This window comes from Heloderma suspectum, chromosome 5 (assembly GCF_057233095.1).
Source record: "Heloderma suspectum isolate Gila_16-S chromosome 5, 16-S_ref, whole genome shotgun sequence".
Classification (NCBI taxonomy): domain Eukaryota; kingdom Metazoa; phylum Chordata; class Lepidosauria; order Squamata; family Helodermatidae; genus Heloderma; species Heloderma suspectum.
In genome coordinates, this window is record NC_139462.1 from 7166441 (window position 1) to 7191066 (window position 24626).

Genomic DNA, 24626 nt, shown 5'->3' on the forward strand with positions numbered 1-24626 from the left:
TGCTGGTGACCTTGCACTGAATAGGAATGGATGGCTCTTGTTCCTCTGGGCCATGGATGGGGCCAGAGTGTTCTTTCCCTCTGCTTCTTGCGGTCCCAGGTCCACAGGCAGTTGGAGGTGGGGTGGAGTGTTCTTTCTGGCAGGGACAGGGAAAACAATCTCCCCACAGCCTCCCCTTCTCTGGCCAACCTATGGAGCTAGGTTGGTCTCTCCTTTGCCTTGGCATGATCCATGGGAAGTAAGGGGATGCAGCCTTCCCTGAGTGGCCCTACACCCCCTGGTTGACGGTGGAAGCCAGAGTGGGCACTGCAGTCCCAGGGCAACTTGAAGGGATATGTTCAACAATACTTCCACGATAAAAGAAAGTAGTAGTAAAAATGCTGTTTGTAAGAGACCGGCCCACATGATCCAGTCTTGGTAAGATGGAGATGCTGTTGGTGGCTGGTCCTGGAGGCTGGGCAGATGCCTGTTCTGGATGTGGTCACGTTCCCCCATAGCAATCAGGTTTGCAGCTTGCGGGTAATCTTTAACTTGGTGATCCTTTACGATGTACAAGGAATGCCCACAAGACTACTGGCCTCCGTCACTTCCAAATTAGACTACTGCAATGTCCCCTGCATGGGGGCTGCCCTTGAGGACTGCTGGAGAGATAGCCCCAAATGCAGCAGACTGACTGTTGGGAGCACACCTCCGCGGTTTACTGGTTGCCAGCTCATTTTCCAGGCACAATTCAAGGTGCTGCTTTTGGCCCTTAAACCCTTCAGTGTTCTGCAGTATCTTACAGAGTGCCTAATCTTTTATGAACCCCCTCATTTGCTGAGACCAGTCATTCAGTGCTACCTCATTCAATGCTACCTCAAAGATATTGCGGTGGTTCACAAGATCACTGCCTTTACCTATGCCTCCCAGCCTCCCGTAGCCTCTTGCCCATCTCCCACCCATGGATCATACTCCTGGAGCTATCCCCCTACCTGTGCCCCAGATGCCCCTGCCCTCCACAGGATCCTTTGCCACAGGCTTCTGGAGGCCAGGGACCCAAGCCGAAACCCAAAGATGAAGATGATGGAGATAGGAATACACTGACTGGAGCAGCCAGGTGGGAAACAGCATTCCAGCAACACCACTGGTCTGTTTGTGATGGACAAGGATTCCCCAAGCCAGGACTATGAGCCTTTATTTGACTCCAATCTGGACAGCACTGATGATGGAAGTTTGAAAGAGGAAGCTCCTGGACAGACAGCCTCTCCACCCGTCAGCCATCAGTATGCCAAATCCCTGCCTATCTCAGTGCACATTTGGGGCTTTAAGGAGCAACGGCGAGAGATGTGATCCTCTGATGAAGAGAATATCAAGCATTCATCCCCTGATGTCGAGAAGGTCACCCCAGCATGCAGGCTCTAGTGCTGCAGGTGTCGGACAGCATGAAGATGTTTGGGGACCTGCCTCGGCCATGCCTCAACCCAAGTGCCTTCCAGAACCTGCAGCAGAAATACGAACAGATCTGGCACTCCCTGTCCCTCCCCAGTTGGTGCCCTTCTCTCCCTCCCCCACTCCCAAATCAGTGGTCAGGGTTGGAAGCTCCCCTCAAGCCATAACTGTTCAAATCTCCTCTCTTCCTCTAGCGTGAGCTCCTGTACACTTTAACTGAAAAATGGCAACCTCTGTGTCATGCTACAGTTGGGCTGGAGAGTCTATTTACCTCCTTTTCTCTCCACTCCAGAAATCTTGCCCCACATTCCCCCTCTATCTTGGGTAATGAAGAGGTACAGCAGCCCTTCTGAGTGAGGGTCTTGATATACACATGGGGGGGACACCACAGGGGTGTATTGACAAAGATAGACCACCACGTCTGCCTCATCTACCCCAGCCGTTGCTGCTGAGGGTTCTTGTAATGAGATTTTTTTCTATCCCCTCCCCATTCCAAGTAAGTCTCTTAAAATATCCTTTGCACATAAGCTGGGTTTGTGTACACTTTACTTTGCGATAAGTGTCCCTTTGTGGAACTGGGGGGGGGAGGGGAGAACTGGTGGTCGTTTATGATGTGCAAGGAATGCCCACAAGGCTACTAGCCTCTGTCACTTCCAAATTAGACTACTGAAATGTTCTCCGTATGTGGGGCTGCCCTGGAGGACTGCTGGAATGCTTCATTATGGATTTCCCTTTCCAGACAAACTCATCAGATACACTTGTATTTCACATTTGGGAAGTTAGGTGAAATGTTTCTGTTTTCAAAAGCTTTAGGGTTGGGTGGGTAAATGCCATTAATCTCTTATCTGAGAGGGGCCTTTTTAATGTATGTGTGTATGTGTTTGTGTGTACAGTGCCTAGCAATTTTAGATGCTTTATAAGTAATAAATTGTAGATGAGTAAAAACTGGGAGTCATATTTCTGAGCAACCTTCCCAACAATGGCTGAGTCACAGTGATGTCATAGGATGTTCTCAAACATTCTAATTACTCAAAGTGATGGTGGCAGTTACAGGATGTTGACAAATAGTGTGACATCTAGGAGGGAAGTGGAAGATCCATTTAGAGGGAAGAAAAACTTCAAAATGGCTCTGGGAACATAAGCTGTGTGCTGTTGGCAGAGTAGGAGAGAATGGATGGGTAAGGAAACTTTGGAGTGTCTGTGTACGGGGCTGGCTGGGTCAGGGAGTTCAGAGGAGCAAAAAGGTAAAAGACAAATGCCTGACTGGTTGCTGAATTCCACAAACTGATTTGAACTAAGCTGTCACATTTTTGACTGCAGTTAATATATATTTTACTGACATGCTGTATCAACTACACTAGCTGCTGGGGTGGCACATTGTTGCCATAGTAATGCCCAACAATAGAGGATGATGTGAGGGACCCACAACAAAATGTTGCAGTGTATACTTATTTCCTAACAGGAGTGCTCATGTTCAGGGCTTCAGCCAGTCAGACATGCTCTCCTTCAAGATACTACTGTTAGAGGCTCAAACAGAGCGTTCCACTCACGACCTCCCCAAATTTTCCATTTTTCTTTTCCAAGTGATTTAACATTCTGTGGCTAGGAAGCCTGCTTAGTCCTCATTAAGCTGCTCTTATAGGGGAGCTTGTAGGATTTTGAGCATCACCTTGCTGGCATGTGAAATGAGGGCAATTGTGCGGTAGTTTGAACACACTTTGGTGTTGCCCTTCTTTGGAATTGGAATGTAAACTGACCTTTTCCAGTCTTGCGGCCATTGTTGAGTGTTCCAAATTTGTTGGCATATTGAATGCAGCACTTTAACAGCATCATTTTTTAGGATTTTAAATAGCTCAGCTGGAATACTGTCATCTCCGCTAGCTTGGGGTCACGAAGAGTTGGACATGACTGAACGACTGAACAACAACATAGGGGAGCTTACATTTTTTGGTCTTCTTTAAAAAGGTGTATTTTGTACATTTGGAAAATTGTGGTGGTGGGGATTCCTCCTAAGCATGGTCATACCTTCCTCTTGTTTTTTGGTGGTCCCATTTTGGTCCCTTTTCCGTCAGTGCTCACCATCTGCTATTAGGGGGAGCAATGCTATATCAAACTGACACAGTTTGTTTCTGACACAGGGGAGCTGGTAGGTAGGCCCAGTGTTGCAGGCTGGCAAGGGAGACAGAGGAGCTGTCCAGCTATGATGAAAATATAACATTGGAGTCAGCCTCTCAGATGCAATGGCTGAAACAGCAGGGGAATTGTCCACAGCGTAGCTAGGATGCAAAACAAGGACTTGGGCAGGATATGTGTTGCACTAGCAACAGCCTGTAGCCAACTGAGAGTTCTTATAGGAGTCCTGGCAGCCCCTCTCTTCCTGGCTCATCAGTGGAGGCCCTGATCCTGGAAACACATTAGTCTCATCCTCAGGAGCAGAGGTTGGTGAATGGAAGTTGTTCCGATTTTTTAACTTGGATTATTTCCAAGTTAATCGGAGGCAAGCTTTTTCACCTGTCTCCGGTGAGCATGTGCACTGCTGTGGCCTAGGGACAGCTCAGGCATGTGGCAAGGGATCTATGCCCCTGGATCCAGGAGGGTCCAACACTGGTGTGTCCTTTATACCAGGGATGCTGAACCTCTTTCAGACTGAGGGCTGAATTCCATTTCAGAGAAACTCTCAGTGGTTGCATTCCAGTGGTGGGTGTGGCTGAAGGCAAAAGGGGCAGGGCCAAAGGCCAAGGGTGCAGGGCCAAAATGCCAGCATGTTTCAGCTTAAAGCTCTCACTGTCAGTAACTAAGCCACAGGCGGGGCATTTCAGCCTTATAGAATGGGTGGGGGGAAACTGCACGAAAGCTGGGAAAGCACCAAATGATTGGTGGCTGTGGGAAAGGGTTATAAAAAAGCATGGCCATCTTGGGAATCCCAAAGGGCTGGATTTGCCCCCCCCCCCAGGTTCTGCACCCCTGCCTTATAGCATCTGACACATATTCTCCACTAGGGAGAGCCACCTCCTTGTTCCCCCATGTTCTGGGGTCTAAGGGGAATTTCCCCCCCTCTTCTGAGGAGGTCGCATCCACCTTATGGGGCCTTCGATAGCCACAGCTGAGTCTGGCATTGCCCAGTCCCAGGCTGACCTGGAAAGCTTTATATTCCTTCCATGTTGGGGGGAGCCAACGGGGTGCATTGAACACTGAGCTCCTAGTTCCATCCCTGCCCACCTTTGATGCTATATGAATATTTCAACAGTCGCCTGGTGTCTTCTCAAGAGACGCCTTTCCCAACGTCGATGACTTCTTCAGCTGAATTTCCTTGGGCACAAGTCCTAAACTCAGATGAGTGCCAGAATTTTGAACAGGTTCGTTAACCTGTGACATTGCACCACCATGGGATGGCACACTGTGCATTCTTCCAGGGGGAGGGGGCTTTTGGAGGGAAGGGGGGAAAGGCTGAATCCAAAACACTGGAGATGAAGTTGTGTTTATTCCTTATGCAGCTTTAACACACGAGTGTTTTCAAGAGGCGCCGGATCCAACTAGAAATGCAGCAAGCCCTCCAAATGTCTGACATCACGTGGGGCGATGTTCTCTTCAGTTTCAAGAGTGGCATTTTTTTAAAGGCTCCAGCATTGCTTAAAGCGCACAAAAGTATTTCCCTGGAAACATGAATGTGGAGCAGAATGCAACAAACAAAGGTGACAGATGAAGGGAAGGGTTGACAAAGAACGTGTGCAAAGTGATTGCATTCAGTGGGCATTGTTACAACTTTTCCAGGTGATCATTAGGCGAGATCTAAAACACAGATTACATCAACCAGTGTTCTGACTCCAGCATCACCAGTCCCCCTCCCTGATTTGTATTTTTAATCACTTCCGCTGCATACATGCTACGCAGTGATTAATATGATTTTTGGTGTGGTGGGGAAGAACAAAGGCAGCAAAGCCCTGTAAATGCTCAAAGCATTACAAAAAAAGTTAATGTGCTGTTTCAACACCACAGTGACCTGGTTTGTACAATCAGTTAAGTGACCTGGTTCACACAATCACAGTGGGTTACAGCACATGCAGGCATCAAATTCCTGATGCAAGCTCCCCCCCCCCCAGCTTCTCGTGATGTCTGAAACCGGTGAGAGTGGCTTGCTGGGTTGGTTAACAAACTACCTCATAACCCTACAAGAGGCCATGGGTTCTAGGTGGTTTGTTAACTGCCCCAACAAGCCACCCTTGCAGGCTTCCGATGACACAAGAAGCTGTACCTGGCAAGGATAATTATGTAAACTGGGCTGGCAGGAGATCGGCATGTGCAGGGTGGTTAACAAGCCACCGTGGCTTATCAACCACCCTTGTGTCATGTGAACCGGCCCAGTGTGTTCTGAACTTAGATCATGAATCTTCCCAATGCAAACCCCACAAGCTGAAACAAACAAGAAGCAAACAAGATGAAATTCAACAGACATAAATATAAAGTCTTGCATTTAGGCACCAAAAAATCAAAGGCATGAGTATAGGATGGGGGAGACCTGACTTGGCAGCAGTACATGTGAAAAGGACCTAGGTTCTTATGCTGCAATCCTATGCCCACTTAGCTGGGAGTAAGTCCCACTGAACTCAATGGGATGTACTTCTAAGCAGACATTTATAGGATTGCACTGTGAGTAAATCACAAGCCGAACATGAGCTAGCAGTGCAATGCAGCGGCTAAATAAGCTAATGCAATCTTAGGTTGTATTAACATTTATTTATTTTTATTTATTTCATTTCTATACTGTCCGGTAGCCGAAGCTCTCTGGGCAGTTCGCAAAAATTACAGACCACAAATACAAGATAATAAAAGCATCATATAAAATCTTTAACATATACAATTTAAAACAATTTAAGCAGCTAAAAGAATTAAATAAGATACTGGACCTGATAAAAACAACTGACATAAATGCCCCATCATATTCTATCAAAAATAGAATCCAAATCGCAGGAAGTAATATTTCCAGTCTATGCTGCACTAGTCAGGCCACATCTGGTGTACTGTGTCCAGTTCTGGGTACCACATTTTAAGGACATTAGCAAACTGGAGCATATCCCATGAAGGGTGACCAGGATGGTGAAGGTTCTGGGAACAATCAGGTGTTTCGTGGAATGGTTGAAAAAACCCCTGGGTATGTTTATCCTGGTGAAGATTAAGGGGAAACATGTTGGTGGCCATGCAAAACCCGGAACAAAAGTGTTTTCTGTTGCTCCAGAGGGCAGGACTAGAACCAATGGGTCAAAATTACAAGGAAGCATATTCTGGTTAGTTATTCAACAGTGGAACCAACTGTTTGGGAGATGATGGACTCTCCTTTGCTGGAGGTATTTAAGCAGAGCCTGGACAACAGTCTGTCAGGGCTGCTGTAGCTTCACCCTGTATTGCAGATCCTGCATTGAGCAGTGTGTGTGTGTGTGTGTGTACGTGTACCACATGGTTAGTCACCTTCCAACTCTTTGGTTCTAAATCTATGGTCTGATTCTTACTATGATGGTAAATCTGTCTCTGGATTATACCATTTTGACTGCAGGTGGTGATGATTCTCATGCCTGAACGTTCCTCCAGACAACAAAATTTCCTTCTGCATGGATAAATAGCCTGTCAGGCAGAAAGATTGTCCCCCAGGGTCACACAATTCAAAGCACTGGGTTTGATCCCTAAAGCTCTTCAAGGCTTGCCACCAGAGAACCTGAAAGATCTGCTAGCATAGCAACAGCATCTCCATAATTAAAGTACATGATTTATCAGTCAATTTTCATTTTTTGTCAAACTGCTCCATTTAATTTATTTACCTTGCATTTCAAAATACTTTCCTTGGCAGAGTGTATGTCCCCAATAATCCTGTCCTTTCGATGCTAGGGTGGGTGGAAACTAAAAGCAAACTATTTGTGTTCCTGCCACTATAGGAAAGGAAGGAATATTAAGCAGAATAAGGTTTGCAGACGCCTCTTACTTTTTATGAGTATTAAATTTCTTCCCCCCGCCCCACCTTTTAGGAAAATGGTGCTAGTCAAAAATAGGATTATTTTTAAGAAAAAGAAAGGGAAAGAAGATGCCCATTTCATAACAGGAACAAAACAGAACATAAGAGAAAGAGAAATTAATTGCATGACTAATGTGGCAATAATCCATTTCCATTGGTCAATGGCCAAGAAAATAAATCTGTGCAATAATGAACTATGAACGGTAGTTGATCATGTAATACATATAACTAATGGCATTGGATGAGTAGCTTTGACATAATATTGCTAGGATTAGGGCTTTGACTTTGTACTGTTTTTGAGGGGGTGGGGTTTGTAACCCACTTCGAAGGTAAAACATGTTTTAAATTTGGAGTCCCCAATGTGGCCCACAGACACCAATGTCCCACAAATGCCTCTCTGAGTGCCCATCAGGCTCCCTGCCCCTCCTGATTTTTATTTTATTTAACTTTTTAAAAAATATATTTTTTCTTTACTGGGAGGCTGACATAGTGCAAAGTGGAAGGCTGCCCTCCAACGCCATCTTTATTTGGGTACAAAAGAGTGGCTTTGTGTTTTGGAGCTCAGACACCCACCTCTGCCTTATACTTTGGCCTTTGACTTTATTTTAGATATGACTTTAGACTTTAGATATGTTTTAGATATGTTGCGATGTACAAATACTGTAAATACTTTGGTTCTTGGGCAAGTTATTTTTCTTTAAGCTCACCAGTTTGCCTTCTGGGAGATGAATGTTTTGTGACCAGCCATGCCCCCATGGCAGCCATTTTATGAGTAAGCCCCACCCATGGCAGCCATTTTGTGACAGTACCCACAACACTCTCAAAATTCCAAATGTGCCCACCAACCCGAACAGGCCGGGGATCTTTTAAACAAACAAATGCAGTTATAGATATTATTGCTGACTTACATGCAGTGGTGTGGTCTTAAATTTTGAAGTGCAGGCACTCATCATTACAGCCCCCTTAACCATGTCCCCAAGGAGAGCCCAAAGATTCAGGCAGATGTGTAGATCCATAAAGGTTTGCCAAGCAGCACCCTCCAACCACAAACTGCCTAACGATGATACTAACCTTCACATATGGTTATGTGGGTGAGCCTCACACTTTCCACAACACTTCTGCCACAATCAACCCACAAAAGAAGGCTGTATCTTAAAGAGGCAACATGTACTTATGGGCTTCCCAGGGACATCTAGCTGGCCACTGTTAGAAAAAGGCTAACAGTGAAGCCACTTTGGTGTCCTCTAGCAGAGTCTTCTTATCTTCCTAGCTCCTCAACCAACTCTTGGCAAAGCTTTCATAATCTGTAGTAAGTGAACCATCATAACGTCATAAATGCTCACAACTCTTTGGGAAGTGCACAATTGGAAAACAGGACTACAGCTCCCATAAGCCCCAGCCAGCATGGCCACTGGTCAGAAGTTATGGGAGTTGTAGTCCAAAGCATCTGGAGGGCACTTGGTTGCCAACCCTGATCTAGATATTAAAGTAGCCTCCTCCAATGGGAATTATGGGAGTTACAGACCAACCTGTCTGGAGGGCACCAGGTTGAAGAAGGCTGCATTAAAGTATCCAGAACAATGCTGGATTTGAAAGTGAGCAGAGGGGGAACCTTGCTTCCCAAATGACAGCTCTCTTGTTATGCAGTAGAATGAAATTTTAAGGGGAGAAGCCAGGTTGCATCACCAGGTAACAGCCTGGCCTGAGGTCAGACACATCCTCTTTAGTTGGCTTCTGCACACTCCCAGAGTCCCTGTTTTTCAACGTCTCCCTCTCATGTCAGATCAACCTTCTCCCCTTCATTAAACACAAATTTCTTTTTATTTTTAAACCTAGCCCACACTGGGAAGAACAACCTGTTCCAGTCTGACTGGCAGGTTATTAAAGCCACTGATTTTATAATAACAGAGTAGCCACCAGAGAGAGCTTTTCTATAAATGCTACCTTTTAAAAAACTGAGGACCGGGGGGGGGGGGACGACAGGAGAGCAGAAACCAAGGCCTTCAAACATTTCCTCAGCAGGAAAATCCTTAAGTGGCTCAGGCTGTGTCTGCTTTCCTCAAAGAAGATCCATCAAGCCAATTTGAATCAAACCCAGGAGCTTATTTGTAAGTGCATCATTGATGCTGAATCTGAACAGACGGTTTTTTATTTTCCCATTCTGGAGCATTAGAGACGTCGTCATGTGGGAAGATTTAAAATAGGCTGTTGCCAACATCCTGCCGGGAGCAACCAAAGCTTGCATAACATGCAAGTGGAGGTATTATATCAGCATAGCCTTGTTCAGTGGAATGTGTTTTTTTGGAAGGTGTACTACATCAGAGCTCAGCCAACCTCAGCCTTGTATTGTCAGCCTCTCCACCTCCATTATGTTTTAAAATCAGCGTTCCCTGACCTGGCACCCTCCAGCTGTGTTGGGCTACAACCCCCATTATCCACAACCACCCTGGCTGGGGATGATGAGACATGTAGTCCAACGCATCCAGAGGGCATGGGGTTGGAGAAAGCTGATTTAAATGTACACAACAAAGTACATACTCCAGATCTCCTTAACTGATGTATGTTGAGTGATCCTGAGTCTGCACTTGGGCTTAAGAACACAAGAAACGCCTTCCTGGATCAGATAATGGTCCACCCAGTCAGCATTCTTTGCAAGAAGCCCAACAACCTGCAGGCATCACATGGCCCATAAATAGACCACAATCTAATTTCTACCCGTCCCTGTACTACAGTCTATCACACTTCTTCAGAGGTTTCATGAGATGCTGAACAAAAATAGCATACATTATTGAACCTCAGGCCCGTACAGGCTTTCAATAGCTTTGTTATGGTGGCTGGCTGACCATTCCTTCGTTAAGGAGATTGCTAATTAATGGTAAAGAATGGTCAACTAAAGGTGCAGTTTGGAAGAGGCTGGGAGAGAGCTATACACACATCAGGGATGCATGGTGTCTCTGGGCTAAATGTTAAATGCATCGCATGTAGCTGATCCTAATTTTTGTTTTACATTACTTGAAGTGTGCTGGGCCCCTGATCTGGATTGGGACCACTATGTGTGAGTCAGGGGGGGTTAACCCTTCCTACCCAACCACTTCCCCCCATAAATTTCCCCCCTCCCATACAGGATCTATCGAAAGAAAGATGAACTCCACCGGTGCACTGGGCAGCCGCACATTCTTTTCCTAATTTATTTTCACTTAAAATATACATATTATCCTTTCTACAACAAACTGCTGTTTATCCCCAAGTAAATATATTTAACAAGAGGGCAGCACAAGCAAACCCTATTTTATTTTATTCCCGTAGTCATGACAGTGCTGTGATTTAAGAGAATGTAAAATGCAAAGCTGCACATGCTCTGAGTATTGCTGCTTTTTAAAATCAGGGTTGGTTGGCAAATAGGTTTGTGTTTTTGTGGGTTTTTTATCTAGTATATCAAAAATGTAAACACAGTTGTAAAGCATGGAATGAGGGTGGTGGTAGGGAGAAGATATTTATTTTATTTATTATATTTTAATCCACCCAATAACAGATGTTCTCTGGGTGGAATACAAGCCGTTAAAAAAATAAAATACAATAGAAAATGACAAACAGCACAGAAATAGATAAACATAAAGATATATAATAGCCATAAAGTCATTTGTGTGTTTAAAAACTGAAGTAATACATATGGCCATCTAAAGAGGCACCTGTAATAGCATTAAATCCAAGGTCTAAAATTACCTGGCTGCACCTCTGATTTCTCTCCCATGACAGGTGTTTTATTAGCATAGCTAAGCTAGGAAGAGTTGTTAGTGGGTCACTGCTATAAAACTGTTAGACATCAAGGTTGCCACAAAACCTTTAGTTGCAATGGGACAGACTAGCACCACAGTCTCAAGTATGTTTACTCAGAAGTAAATCTTGCTGAATTCAGGGGTGCCGTTTGGCTCCTCCACTCCCTGAACTGTGATCTAGCAGCCACCATTCCACTTGACCACAGCTGAGGGAGAGATGGTGGCAGCAGGGCCCACCTTTCTTATGCTGGGGTTGTGGGCAGTGCCAGCGTCAAGGGTAGGTATGGTTGGGCACCTGCCAAAGGCCCACACTCCTACTGACAAGAGCCCCCTGGACTTACTCCTCTTTCTCACCATTGCAACCTGCTTCTTCACCTGCCTCTCACTTTAGCCCAGGTGATGAGAGGGCGGAGCAGGAGATGCCACCATGGCCTCCTTGCTCACTGTCTGATTGTCAAGCAAGAAAGTGGTAGCAATGATGACAAAGGGGATGAGGACCATCAGCAGCTGGTGTCAATGACAGACAAGATGGACTCACTGAAGGTGGGGCTCATTGAGGGTGTCTTGCCCAAGGGCCCTCAAAAACCTGGACCCAGCACTGGTTTTGGGTCCACACAGATAAACAGGGGAAGGGGGAATATCTTCATACTGCGTCTTATCTACACTGTATTGCTGTTTACACTCTTCCTTGGAACAGTGGAGAGTAGTCCTGTCTTTGAAGAGGTGTCCCGTCCAAGTCCAATTTAAAGATAAATAACCCTAAGAAGGGAAAGCAGCTGAGGCCTTGAAGTTGCCCATCCACAGCAAACATCTGGAAAGCAGACTGAGCAAGGCACACAGGTCCCCTGGTCAGTCTTCTCAATGTATTGCATTTGTATTTAAATTATAGATAGTATTTCTGCATTTGTACCTATACATATATCTTTGCCTATGCAAAACTGTGTCCTCGTTTCTCCTTTTTTTGGTGATGTGTTGTCTCCTTTTTGGTGATGTGTAAGCGGTCACTCCACCTGCACCCCCCGTACTCTTGGTGTACATGAGCGGTAAGGGGACAAATGGCCCATGATGTGTCTGATTGCTTTCTGCTGCTGTGGCTGAAGGGTTAGGGCTGGAGCTTGGGAGCTCTCTCTCATGACCCTGACATAGCTTTTATTTTTAACCAGGCATGCAAAAGGTGAGGCCACATTCACCCTTTCCCCCTGGGTAACTCCTCTAGTGGCAATTACCCTATCAAATAAAATCAATTCACTAATAAATATATCTTGTGGCAGTCAATTCCAATGGCACAGCTACTAACCAGGACGGAAGCTGAAACCCTTAGTTCAAAGTTTATTTTTTAAAATATTCTGTTAGTTTTTCGTTCTTATATATTTTACCTTGGTTGCATCCATAGGGGATACACACACATATACTGCCAATTGAGGCATATTTACAAGAATACAAAGTGAGGGGAAATGAGAACACCAGTGTGGTGTACTGGTGAGGGTGCTGGACTGGGACGGGGAGATCTGGGTTCTAGTCCTCACGTGGCCATGATGTTCAGTGGGCAATTTTGGGCCTAGTCACCGACTCTCAGCCTAATCTACCTCACAGCGTTGTTTTGATGGTAAAATAGAGAGAAGAGGGCTGTGTAAGCTGCCTCGGGTTCCTTGCAAGAGGAAAAAAGCCCAGGTATAACAGCAACAATGGTAAGAACAGACCACGGAACAATGGACTGGTTTAAGATTGGGAAAGGAGTACGGCAGGGTTGTATACTCTCACCCTACTTATTCAGCCTGTATGCAGAACACATCATGCGACGTGCTGGGCTTGATGAAGCCAAGGCTGGAGTTAAAATCGCTGGAAGAAACATTAACAATCTCTGATATGCAGATGATACCACTTTGATGGCTGAAAGCGAGGAGGAGCTGAGGAACCTCATGACGAAGGTGAAAGAAGAAAGTGCAAAAGCTGGGTTGCAGTTCAACCTCAAAAAAACCAAGATTATGGCAACCAGCTTGATTGAGAACTGGCAAATAGAGGGAGAAAACGTGGAGGCAGTGACAGACTTTGTCTTTCTAGGCGCAAAGATTGCCGCAGATGCTGACTGCAGCCAGGAAATCAGAAGACGTTTACTTCTTGGGGGGAGAGCAATGACAGACCTTGATAAAATAGCTAAGAGCAGAGACATCACACTGACGACAAAGGTCCGCATAGTTAAAGCAATGGTATAGTAAGCTATGGCTGCGAGAGCTGGAGCATAAGGAAGGCTGAGCGAAGGAAGAGAGATGCTTTTGAACTGTGGTGCTGGAGGAAAATTCTGAGAGTGCCTTGGACTGCCAGAAGATCAAACCAGTCCATCCTCCAGGAAAGAAAGCCAGACTGATCACTGGAGGGAAGGATCTTAAAGGCAGAACTGAAGTACTTTGGCCGCATCATGATACCCTGGAGAAGATGCTGATGCTAGGGACAGTGGGAGGCAAAAGCAAGAGGGGCCGACCAAGGGCAAGGTGGACGGATGATACTCTGGAGGTGACGGGCTCGACCTCGGGGGAGCTGGGGGTGGCGACGGCCGACAGGAAGCTCTGGCGCGGGCTGGTCCATGAAGTCACGAAGAGTCGGAAGCGACTGACCGAATAAATAAACAACGTAACAGCAATAATAAATAATATAAAATAATAAATTGACAGTGGGCCCCAACCAAGGGTGCCAGAGATGAGAGAGGCTCAGCACGAGCAATTTCCGTACGAAGCTGTAATGAAGACACGGCGCCTGCGAGCCACGACGGGCTAACCGGGCCCCGGCAGAGCAGCGCTGACTTCCATCCGGGACTTTCAGCGTACCGCCCCGCCCGCCCCGCCCCGCCCCGCCCCGCCCCGCCGAGCAGCGGCCGCAGCCCGAAAACGAAACGTTTCTGCCTGCCCGTTGACAAAGCCGCTCGCGCCATCCTCTCGAGGCGCTCACCCAATGGGAGCGAAGGGCGAGGGACGTAGAGAAGCTCATTGGTGCCCGAGGCGGGCGCGAGCTTCCCTCCCCACGTCCGTTCGCGCGCGCGCGCGCGCGGCACGGCTTCTCTCTCTGTCTCTCTAACGGCTCGCTAAGCTCGCGCCGCCGTTCGCGCCACAGGGTGGGAGGGGCGCGAGAGCGAGGAGCCCCGCCCCATGCCTCCCGTAGAGCGAGTCCCTAACAACGAAGGGAAAGAAGCGGGTCAGCAGGCGCATGCGCGGTTAGCCTCGCCTTTCGTGGCTGCTTGAGAGGGGGCGCGAGAAGACCGGCAGCTCGGCCTCCCCCCATCTCCCTTTAAGTCACCACAGCCATGGAAGCGTCTGAGGAGACCGGCCAAGGTCCTGTGAGTATAATGGGGGGGGGGGGCTCTGAGGGTTAGGGTCTGAGGCACTGCAGCCCCCTCCCCCCAGTCCTTATATTCATATTTGCGACCATATTTCTCAGCGTGCGGAGGGAGAAGGTGACACCCTCCCTTCTAAACACATGTTTCCTACCTGATAAACTATTCTCCTTTCGGGGGCTTCATGTGATAAAGTTCCTTTTCCTGTTTCCAAGAAGCCTCCCCGCTCTAATGCCACAATATGAAGCAAACATCCCCCCCCCCCGCCATCAGTTTTCCTCATCTCTGTTGACTCCCCCCCCGTCCCAGGGGAGCATTTTGTTTCCCTCCCATTCCAGACACATTGTACCCCTGCAAAGCCCGCCATTCGCCCCACTGTCTTTGCTTCCCCTTCGGACAATAGCCCCCCTCCCCCCAAACGGAGTAGAGCGTCTTCCCTCAACTACACCCTCCCCCCCAGCTTTTGAAAGCTCTGTGAGATGCAATGTGTACTCCATGCTTTGGGGAGTGAATGGGGGAGGGGTGGGGTGGATCGGTTGGACATATTTCTGTTGTATTTTTGTTGATATATTTTGCATTGTAAGCTGCCCTGGGAAAGGCACCCCCCTCCTCCAGCCTTTATATTAATACAGTGCTTTACATGAGTATTACAGCATGTGATAAACTTCGAACTCCTTACCTATAGCGAATATCTCTGAAAAAGTTTACATGGGTTGATCATGGCTTAAGTATGTGTTTTCTCTGTTGTTTCTGCTATGCTTTTGCACACTTCTGTATCCCTTCAGGCTGAGAAGAGAAACTTTGCTAGCTTCTTAATTAGGAATGCTCACCCATTTTTGCATATTATGAGTAGCAGCACAGTGCTTGCCTTTGAACCACTGAAAATAGCATCTACAGTTTCATGGATCTGGCATTGGCATTTGCCCCTCTCCCTGATCCCCTCTTTGTTTGCATGGATCATATATGTTACCTTGGGTTAAAAGCCTTTTGTGTGAACAATCTCATCATATCTTTGGTGAGTTAGCTACTATTTCTGTCTCTCATGCCTGCAACTTCTGGTAGGGCACATGTCAGTCATGTGGGCTTCAACATAGGAATAATTCTTAATAGAATGGGGTTTGCACATCCCTTGTTAGAGCTGTGTCAAAGTTAAGCTTTCTTTATTTTTATTATTTGTATAACGTTCAGTCATATTAAAATTACCTTATCGGTGATTAAATTTACCTCACGAGCTGTATAAAATTACCGTCATTGATACTTCCATGATAGGGGACAATAAGGGAAGGTACTTGGGGAGATGAACAGATACAGGCATGCAGGATTACAAGGAAATTGGTACAAAGTGAGCTTGAGTGTTTTTAGGGAGATTATTTTATTATACATCCTTTTACATCGTCCTTCAATAAAAATGCCCAGGGTTGTTTATTTTGGAAAATGGAAATTTGGAAAGGGACTATATGCACCTCTTCCAATTCTTGCTGAACAGATATCTTCCTTTTAAACAAACATGACCCATTTTGTTGTGAATTTTCAGACATGCATATGTGCCCATGGGTTTTCCAAAAATAATGTGAAGATGAGTTTTATATTACCTTGAAGATGACACACAAATCCTGAATAGTTAGGCATACTGATAAAGGGAATCCATGCAGATGTTTACTGGATGGAGTCTGTAGGATTGTTCACATGTCCTAGATGTAGGCATGTTATGTCATACTGGAGCAGTGGGCAATCTAAATGAAACATTTTGTCTACAAGTATGTTCCAGAGTGATGGTAGTGGTGATGATGACGAAAGTTATCGCATCTGTTTGTCACTGCTCTGTGGAGGCCTGTGACTTTAATATGGGGAGGGGAAGTCTTCATCTAGGATAGGATGATCCTCTTAGCTGTAGAGAATGATACTACGCTAGACTTAGGGATGTGTAAGTCCTGCTGAGATATAAAAACAACTAAAGGTGTCTTTACTGGGATAAAATACTACTGTAACCCCTGCCTGAGTGTTGACCTTCTGCTTATGTGCCATTCATAGCTAACTCATTTTGGGGTAACTACTGATAGATGTCACAGATGCATTGAGTTGTTGATGTGTAGGAGTTTGTGATGCTGGAAGATACTTTATGAAAGTCAGGACATTTCTTTTTTCAGAGTTTGCTCATGTTGGGGGAAAGCATTGCCCACACTGGCATCCTTGTTTAAAGCCCACCTGTTCAGAAGCAGGTCTTACTGAAGTCAATGGACTTCCAATTATACATGTCATGTTCGAGGTGTAGATTAGAATCTTCGACTGTCAATGTTCACAACCGTTCTTGATTTTTATTACGTATAACATATAATTACCAGATACTACAAGTCTTGATATTCACTGCCAATTTTCAAGCATAGAAAATCAATTTAGACTCCAATGAACCTAAGGGCTCACGTCACATCCTAAAAATTGACAAAATATAAACTCAGACTATTTATACCTGGGGTGGGCTATCTCCTGCCCATGAGCCAACTCAAGATTCTTATAAATTTGATCTCTTACAGTTGCTTCATGGTTTGTATCAGTTAGATCACAATCAAGTTTTGATTTGTCCCCAGTCTGTCTTTAGAGGCTGTCAATCATTTTGCACTTCCTGGAAGGGGTTGGCTTTGGGGGTGCTTCTTGCATGGAACTACAGTGCATGGCAAAACAGTGGAATGTGGCCCTGTTCCTTCCTTTTCCAGGAACTTTACCCAGATGAGCATGATGGAAGAAAAGGAAATGCAAACGTGTGTGTGAGACAGTGTATATGAGTGAACACAGTTGAGAACAAATGCATGTGCATATAACGTAGCTGCGATATTGTTTAGGGCCCTCTGGCTAAGTTGTAATTGGCAGTATGACTCCTAGATAGGATGCCTTTCCACCCCTAACTTAGGAACACAGGAAACTGCTTCATACCAAGTTAGATCATTTGTCTGTCTAGCCCAGTGTTGTCAGCGCTGACAAGTAGTGGTTTTTCAGGGTTTCAGACAGGACTCTTTTCCATCCCCACCAGTAAGATGCCTGGGATTGAATGTGAACCATTTGCATGCAAAGCAGCTGCTTTACCACTGAGCTACTCCCAGTTTGTTCAGATTTATGTGCCGTTGATCTCTGACTCCTAGGAAGAAGATGGGCTAGAAATCAAAAGAAATGATGGTGTTAAATAAGTCCTTTGCTTTATAGTGTGTAACTTGGCTGATTGCATAAGAAGAACCAAATGATTTTCCCTGTAACAGCTCTGTGGAGTAAGAAGAGCCCTACTGGACCAGACCAAAAGTCCCGTCCAGTCCAGCATTCTGTCCCCATGCTGAGCAGTCAACCATATGCCTATGGGAAGCCCAGAAGCAATACCACCTTCATGTTCATGTTCTCCAGCAACTGTTATTGAGAGGCATTATTGCCTCGATGATATGGAGGTAATATATATCCATCATGATTAGTGGCCATTAATAGCCCTGTCCGGCATGAATTTGTCTAATCAACAGACAAGACAGAGGAGGTGGTGGTGAATATATTTGCTTTTGGGGAAGTGAACTTACATGGAATATCTTTTTTTTAACCTATAGTTTCAGTCTCCTTCAAACTCCATCCTATGGAATATGCTCCTGAGCTTATAAATATGCATCTTCATTGGCTTTCGGGGGGGGGGGGGGCGGAATCTACATGTTTCAGCAAACATTTCAGAGCTTTTCTTTTTAGGCTTTTCATTTATTTTTTGTGTAAGCCCCTTAGAAACTTAGATTACAGTCCTATATCCACTTACTTGGTACTTTTGAAAAGAGATTATAGTATTGCCTTATTAAAATGGGGTACAGAACTTGAAAAAAAATGCAAGTGGACATTAGTCACATCCCTGTAGTTCTCCAGTGAGCTTCAAAGATTTATTGCATATAACAGGTTTGTAGGATTTCTCCTTCTCTTTCTGTTGTCTGAACTGAGATCAGCCACATGAATTATATGCCCTCTGAGAGCATTTATCTGTGCAGTCACATCAGTAGATTTGACCAAACAGTTATTGCTCTGTTGATGCTGTTGAATAAGCATGACCATTTACTGGACCAGTGGATATTGCAGAAATAGTATGCAAGCATTAATGCTACACAGAATATTCCATTGGGCAGAAGGCAGTTCATTCTTGGTTAATAACGTCTTTGAATTTTTTTGCAGTACATGTAATAGGTAAGTCTGTATAATGAATGCTAATCAACAGCAGGTTATATATTGCCCTATTTATTTATCTGAAATTACTAAAAAAAATACAGGATTTGATCTACAGAAGTGTTCTGCTGGCACAACTCTCCCTTTGACTTCTATATGCTGGTACAAGTAGCTGAGTCCTGGCTACCTAGCAGCTAAATACCACAGAACTCCTTAGGTTATGTAACTGTAATGAATGTTTTGACAACAAGGTTTTGTGACTTGTTAGAGCAGTCCCAAAACCTCCCAGCCAGGAACAGATCAGCACTGGTGGTAATTGCATAGCATATGGGCTCTGCAGTATCTGCTTCCTTCATAGTCTTTGTTGGGAATTAGCTCACTGCATAAAAGTGGGGGGGGGGGGATAGTTGTTCCTGGCCAGTGGGATGCTCTTGTGAATTATGCCACAATCTACAACTTCTGCAAGTCAACACATTGACCTGGTTTGCACAATACAATAAGTTGCAGTGGGTTGTGAGCCTTGTTTGTGTCAGCGTGGCTTATCGTGACATCTGAACACAGTGTGGATGATTAATCGTGTTTTGTTAACCATGCACAAGCCATCCTGAGAACCTTTGTTTGTTGTTGGGTTGTTGAGGGTGGCTGGTTCACAGGGTGGCACGTCATGACATGTGAACCCAGCAGCGAGATTTGTTAGTATCTTCACAGCAAGTGGTGCAGAGCTGCCTGGCAAGAGCAGCAAAAAGCCTGGCTGCTCCTCGTGAACTTGCTAATGCCACCTAAAGCCTCCCTCCTCCCTTCTCAGTGATGTCCTCCCCTGAACTGATACCGAAATGGCACTTGGTAATGTCCATAACTCATTTGCAACCTTTAAAAAAATAGATTGTGTACTTTGGAAGTACACAAATGGGTTTTAATTTTTTAAAAATGTTTTTTTTTTTTTGCAACTGCGCACATTCACCTGGCCTCTATTTACCTTCTTCAGTAGTAGAGATCAATATCCCCTCTGTATGTGTTGAAATCCCGTGTGTCAATTTCATCCTCTCACTGTGTTAAGTCTTAAACCAACACTTCTGTTTCCTCCCCCACTTTGGCGCTTCCCTTGACCCCAACTCTGAAAACAGCAGCTGAATGGGACAAAGCTATTGGGATGGGTGGTTGTAATTACTGCTGGAGTGTAGGTGTAATTACTGCAGGAGTCATGTAATTACTTGCACACTTGCAAACAGAAAAATAAATACTGCAAAAATGGATTCATTTTTATTTAAGTACCCCCCCCCCCCCGTTACTTCTCTGCTGCAAGGCTATGCTACCCCTTTGTTCATGGCATGGAATTTTCTGATAGTTTGCAGCTTTAAAACCTCTAATATTTTTGTTATGCACATGGTTGAGGATTTCTTATCCTCTTAATGATTGTCTCCTGTGCAATGATTTTTAGCTAATTTCCCCAAGCTTTGTGTTTACTACTTGAAAGAGGCCACTCTCCAGGGACTATGCTATACGTAACATTTCTTTCACTTTAGGTTTAGTACATCTTCTCTTCGCTGCTTTCAGTGGACTCTGGCCTGTCTTCTTCTGTGACTTGTCCACCCTGAAACTGTTGCCATTCTTTCCTTTAAATATCACATGCCATTGAGAATTCAGTGAGATTTTTCTGTTATGTACATAGATAAATACAGCTGGGTAAGGTGAACCCAGTTTCACAGCTATCAATTATCTTCCTGCAACAAATGTATATTTTAATGAAGGTAAATACTTACTAGATTATTTCAAAATCTAACAGTTTTCTTCCCTTTAGCTTAGTTACACACACATCCCTGGGGAAGGATTATTCTAGTTTCATTAATTTGAGTTTATTGTGTGTTAGCAATTGTTTCTGACTGCCACTAAGGTAAATATTATTCTATGTGCACCAAATGGCATAACTTCTTGGACATTTGTATTCCATCTGCGTTGCTCTTTCATTTTCTGGTTCCCCCCACTCCTTGTTTCTGGTAACTAGTTATATTAATGTGTTGTTTCTGTGACTTTCTTCAGTTCCTAATGTGGCAGCCTCTGAGGCCCTAGTTAATTAGCCGTCTTTTGATGTATGAGGCACTATATTTTTTGTTTCTGGCATCCATTTCCCCAGACACCTCAAAAAAATGATTGTTAATACTTAATGTGTATGCTTGCATGGAAAACTGTCAGACGAAATTCATGCAGCATGCAACCTTATAGATTTGAGGTGCAACTCTGATATCTTGAAGATGTGTACTCCCTGATGATGGAAAGAGAAATCATTTATATATGTAACTTTTCTCCCCCACCCCTCAAGAAAAGGAACAGAATGGTTTGAATGGGTGACAGGCTTTCCAGTACCTGCTAGTAATGCGTTGTGTGTATTTGGTTCAGCTGGAAGGCTTCATATCAGTCTGTATCAGTCTATATAACATGATAAGATAATTTGTGAAAGTTGTCAGGATGAGGCAAACTGATTCTCACGATGTTTCAGTCTTTGTGACAGTAGTATAATCGAGGTCTAGACAAGGTATGCTTCCCCCGTGCATCATTGTGGGGAGAGACAGTTGGTGCTTCCTTGCTGCTCTCCATCCTGGGGCTGGGGGTATTTGAAATGTCTCCCTGCTGCTTATGTGCTCTGACTCTATTCATCCTTCTGGCAAGGGAAGGCTACAGCTGTGGTAAGTCCTGCAATTGCTCTCCATATGCTCCTTGACTCTGAATTGAAGCTCTCCCCACCCACCCCTGACTCACTGATCCTGCTGAGTGAGTGAATTTAGTACACCCAGCTGTTGGTACTCAGTGGGGTAATGCCTAGTCTGCTATGTAGGAAGGTCTGACCTAGAAGGATCTCTTGCCTTCATGGGACTGCCGGTTTTTATCAATCAGTTTGGAATGAAGTATTAAAGGAAAATTCTGAATTATGATGGAAAGAAATGGGCAACAAAGTAGGCAGTTCAAAAAGCAAACTTGTAAAGAGTCCCAGTCCCACTTTCTATGAATGCTTTCATAGAAATTGATGTCCCAGTTTTTAATAGGTAGTGCCCCATCCCTACTTTCTTATGCTCTCCCTCTGACTCCCCCTTTTCTCTACTACCCTTGTTGTCTGTCTCTCCTTCACTTGGACGCTTTCTTTTTATGAAAGAAAGCCATATTCCATAGCAGCAGGAAAACTCTGGCTTTAATTTGTTACTGTGAAGATGTGATTCCTTAGCTTTTAGCAGACACTATGAATCTTACTAAGTTCCACTTAGAACCTCCATTTTTGCAGTATTTATTTTTCTGTTTGCAAGTGTGCAAGTAATTACATGACTCCTCAAGGGAGGCGTTCACCACCGCCTTGATCCCCTCACCCAGTCTCTCTCTGCAGCTCATAATGAGGCAAGATGGGCAAGGATCAAGTAAGCAGGTGGTCGGCCTTACAGATGAAAGCACCTTGTCCACTTCATCAGGAGGAAGAAGCTGGAACCGATCCCACAAAACCGGTTTGCCACAGGCCGCCTCTTGCTCACTAACTGTATCCACAGTGTGCAGAGTAACACTTATTGTATTGAGTAACAAAATGTATATTTTTAAGCTGCTTTAACGTAAATACCTCTTACTGTTGACGAAGATCACGAGTCAAAACATGATTGCAATATTCAGCTAATTAATTGCAACTTTTAAAAATGGATGCATACCCCACCCTTAAGGATGTATGAGAAATTTTTGATCAAGCTAATTTTGATTAGCCAATTTGCATCTCCTAGACCAAACATTGACTTGAATGCAATCTGTGATTGAAGTCTGTACATTTCTGAGCTTGTAATGTGGTTTGTGGACCAAAAAATATGTGTTGAACAGCATGCATTTGAAAAATGTGCATGAAAAATGTACACTTGTGGAAAATGTGAACAAACATGCCTTAATCAGTGGGAGAGGAATGCATACATTTCAAAGATGCACATAACTGATTTCTACATTTGTAAAATATGCTAAAAAAAATGCATTAATTTTCATGCAAAAAAACAAAAGCCCAAAGCTCGCAATCTGATATGGAAATGAAATAGAATGAGTTTCAAGTTGGAATGTGGAAAACTTCAATGAGCTTGAGTTTTGCTTGTATGCACATCCCTACCTGCCTGTCAATAACATTCCCAGGGCAGCTTACAAAATTTCAAAAATTCAAAGCAAATTAAGAACATACACATCGAAGCATACAAAAATATTAAAAACAGTAAAATCTGTAGGAGCTGCATAAAAAGACCAAACCAAGATAAAACATGCCAAATTAAATGATGATGTCATCATTATTCCAAGTCAGTAATCTAGCAACTGTATTGTGATCTAACCGCAGTTTCTGAACTATCTTCAAAGGTACACATTTTAAAAAAATTCTTGTACTTAAGATCTGCATCTCCTTTTGGTCTTTCAGTTTTTTTGGGTGCTTTCTCTCTCCCCCTTCCATAGCACGAAAGAAGAGCTGATGCAGTTCTTCTTCAATGGCTACCTTAAAGCGTAAAGTGTTCTATTGTTTAATCTCTATCTGTTTGCTATGGACCCTTCTGGAAACACATTGTCCTTACTTATCTGTTGGAATACTATTCAGAACAGCCACATAATTACCCTTGCTTTACATATTGGAAATGTATATTGCATTTTACGCTATGCTAATTGCCTTAATTGTTCATGCTCCATCACATGCCACTTCTGATTTGCCAAAGCACAGTATATGCATCATATTCAGTCCTTTTCCTTTAACAAGTGGAATTAGTGTGTGTGGGATGAGGTTGGAGGCTTTTTCCAGTGCAGAAGTTGTAGATGATAAAACCAGGTTGTAGCCTTTAAAAAATCTAACTTAAAATATCCAAGACCGTATTTGTGGAATACCTTGATTAGGCAACGCAAAAGGTCACAAAATTGCTATGTCTCCATTTCTGAGTAACAACTAGATTTTATAATTTCTAAAACATGGGATTAAACATTCTTCCCTTTCTTGCTCCCAGCAGTCTTAGCAGCAGCTCAAGGGCCAATCTGTAACCATCACATAACCTGTTAGAACTTACTTTGAATGTTTGCAGACTCTTCCTCCCGTGCCCTATCTTGGGACGCTAATCATGTAGACACCATGACTCCACCATCATAGTTCCCACCCCCTGCCCCATCTCCCCTCTTCCTGCTTTTGTAACATCTTGCTTGATGAAGAGATCTGGAGATATCGAAAGCTTGCAAAGTTTTGTGGCCTTTTGGTTGGCCTAATAAAAGTATTACACTAATAGGGGTTTGGGAATTTTTCTTATGCCCAACATGGCACCTTTGTTTTTTGTATCATTTTATTTATGCAAAACTTTCTGACACGGGCCTTCTGTTTTGAAACCTCATTACATGTCAGATGAAAACCTGTTGCAAATGTTGTACTTTGCTTTTTGTTTTGTTGGAATGTATAACAGTATAGTTATCTAAATGGTTTGTTAAACATGAATTCAATGTTTCTCCCTGGTTGTTGACTTCATATCGTTGTAATCCTTTGAATTCTATAACCTGTGCTTGAGTTTTGGATAATTATAGATGTTTTAGTGGCCTCTGGACTATTCAGATAAGTGGAATGTGCTGTTGTTGTTTTTCTGGGGTACCATTCTGCTCTTGCTTTGCTATCTTCAACAAGCAGTATTGATTCTTGAACATTAATATAATTATAAGACTTTAATGGCTCTGCAGGCTCAAATATTATGGAACACAGATGCTCCATTCGTGATGATTATTTTAAAAATATCTCTTTGTTTCAGCCTATTGCAACAACACCTCCACGCCATGGGTTGAAGGAAGAGCTATTAAGCCAAAGCAGCAGTGGGACCCAGATTTCAAATGCCAGTGGTGTCTCCTTGGGAGAAGTGATTAGATGTAGATCTTCCACTAATCAGGTAACTTTGCAATGTTGTCAACATAC

At 44.2% G+C, this 24626-nt stretch overlaps 1 protein-coding gene and 1 pseudogene across 6 annotated transcripts in view; both read left to right on the top strand.

The window, feature by feature from the left end:
* The first annotated feature begins 462 nt into the window (after positions 1 to 462).
* On the top strand, positions 463 to 14438 carry LOC146343559 (uncharacterized; annotated as a pseudogene).
* ALMS1 (ALMS1 centrosome and basal body associated protein) overlaps positions 14256 to 24626 on the top strand; it is a 127341-nt gene continuing 116970 nt past the window's right edge. For all 6 annotated transcript variants that reach the window (XR_014791934.1, XM_084855299.1, XM_084855298.1 and 3 more), the window contains exons 1-2: positions 14256 to 14533; positions 24466 to 24600. Coding sequence is in view for 5 of the 6 variants with exons in the window: in XM_084855299.1 (XP_084711425.1) it covers positions 14501 to 14533; positions 24466 to 24600 (168 nt within the window). In the remaining variant the exon portion in view is untranslated. The remainder of the gene's footprint in view (positions 14534 to 24465; positions 24601 to 24626) is intronic.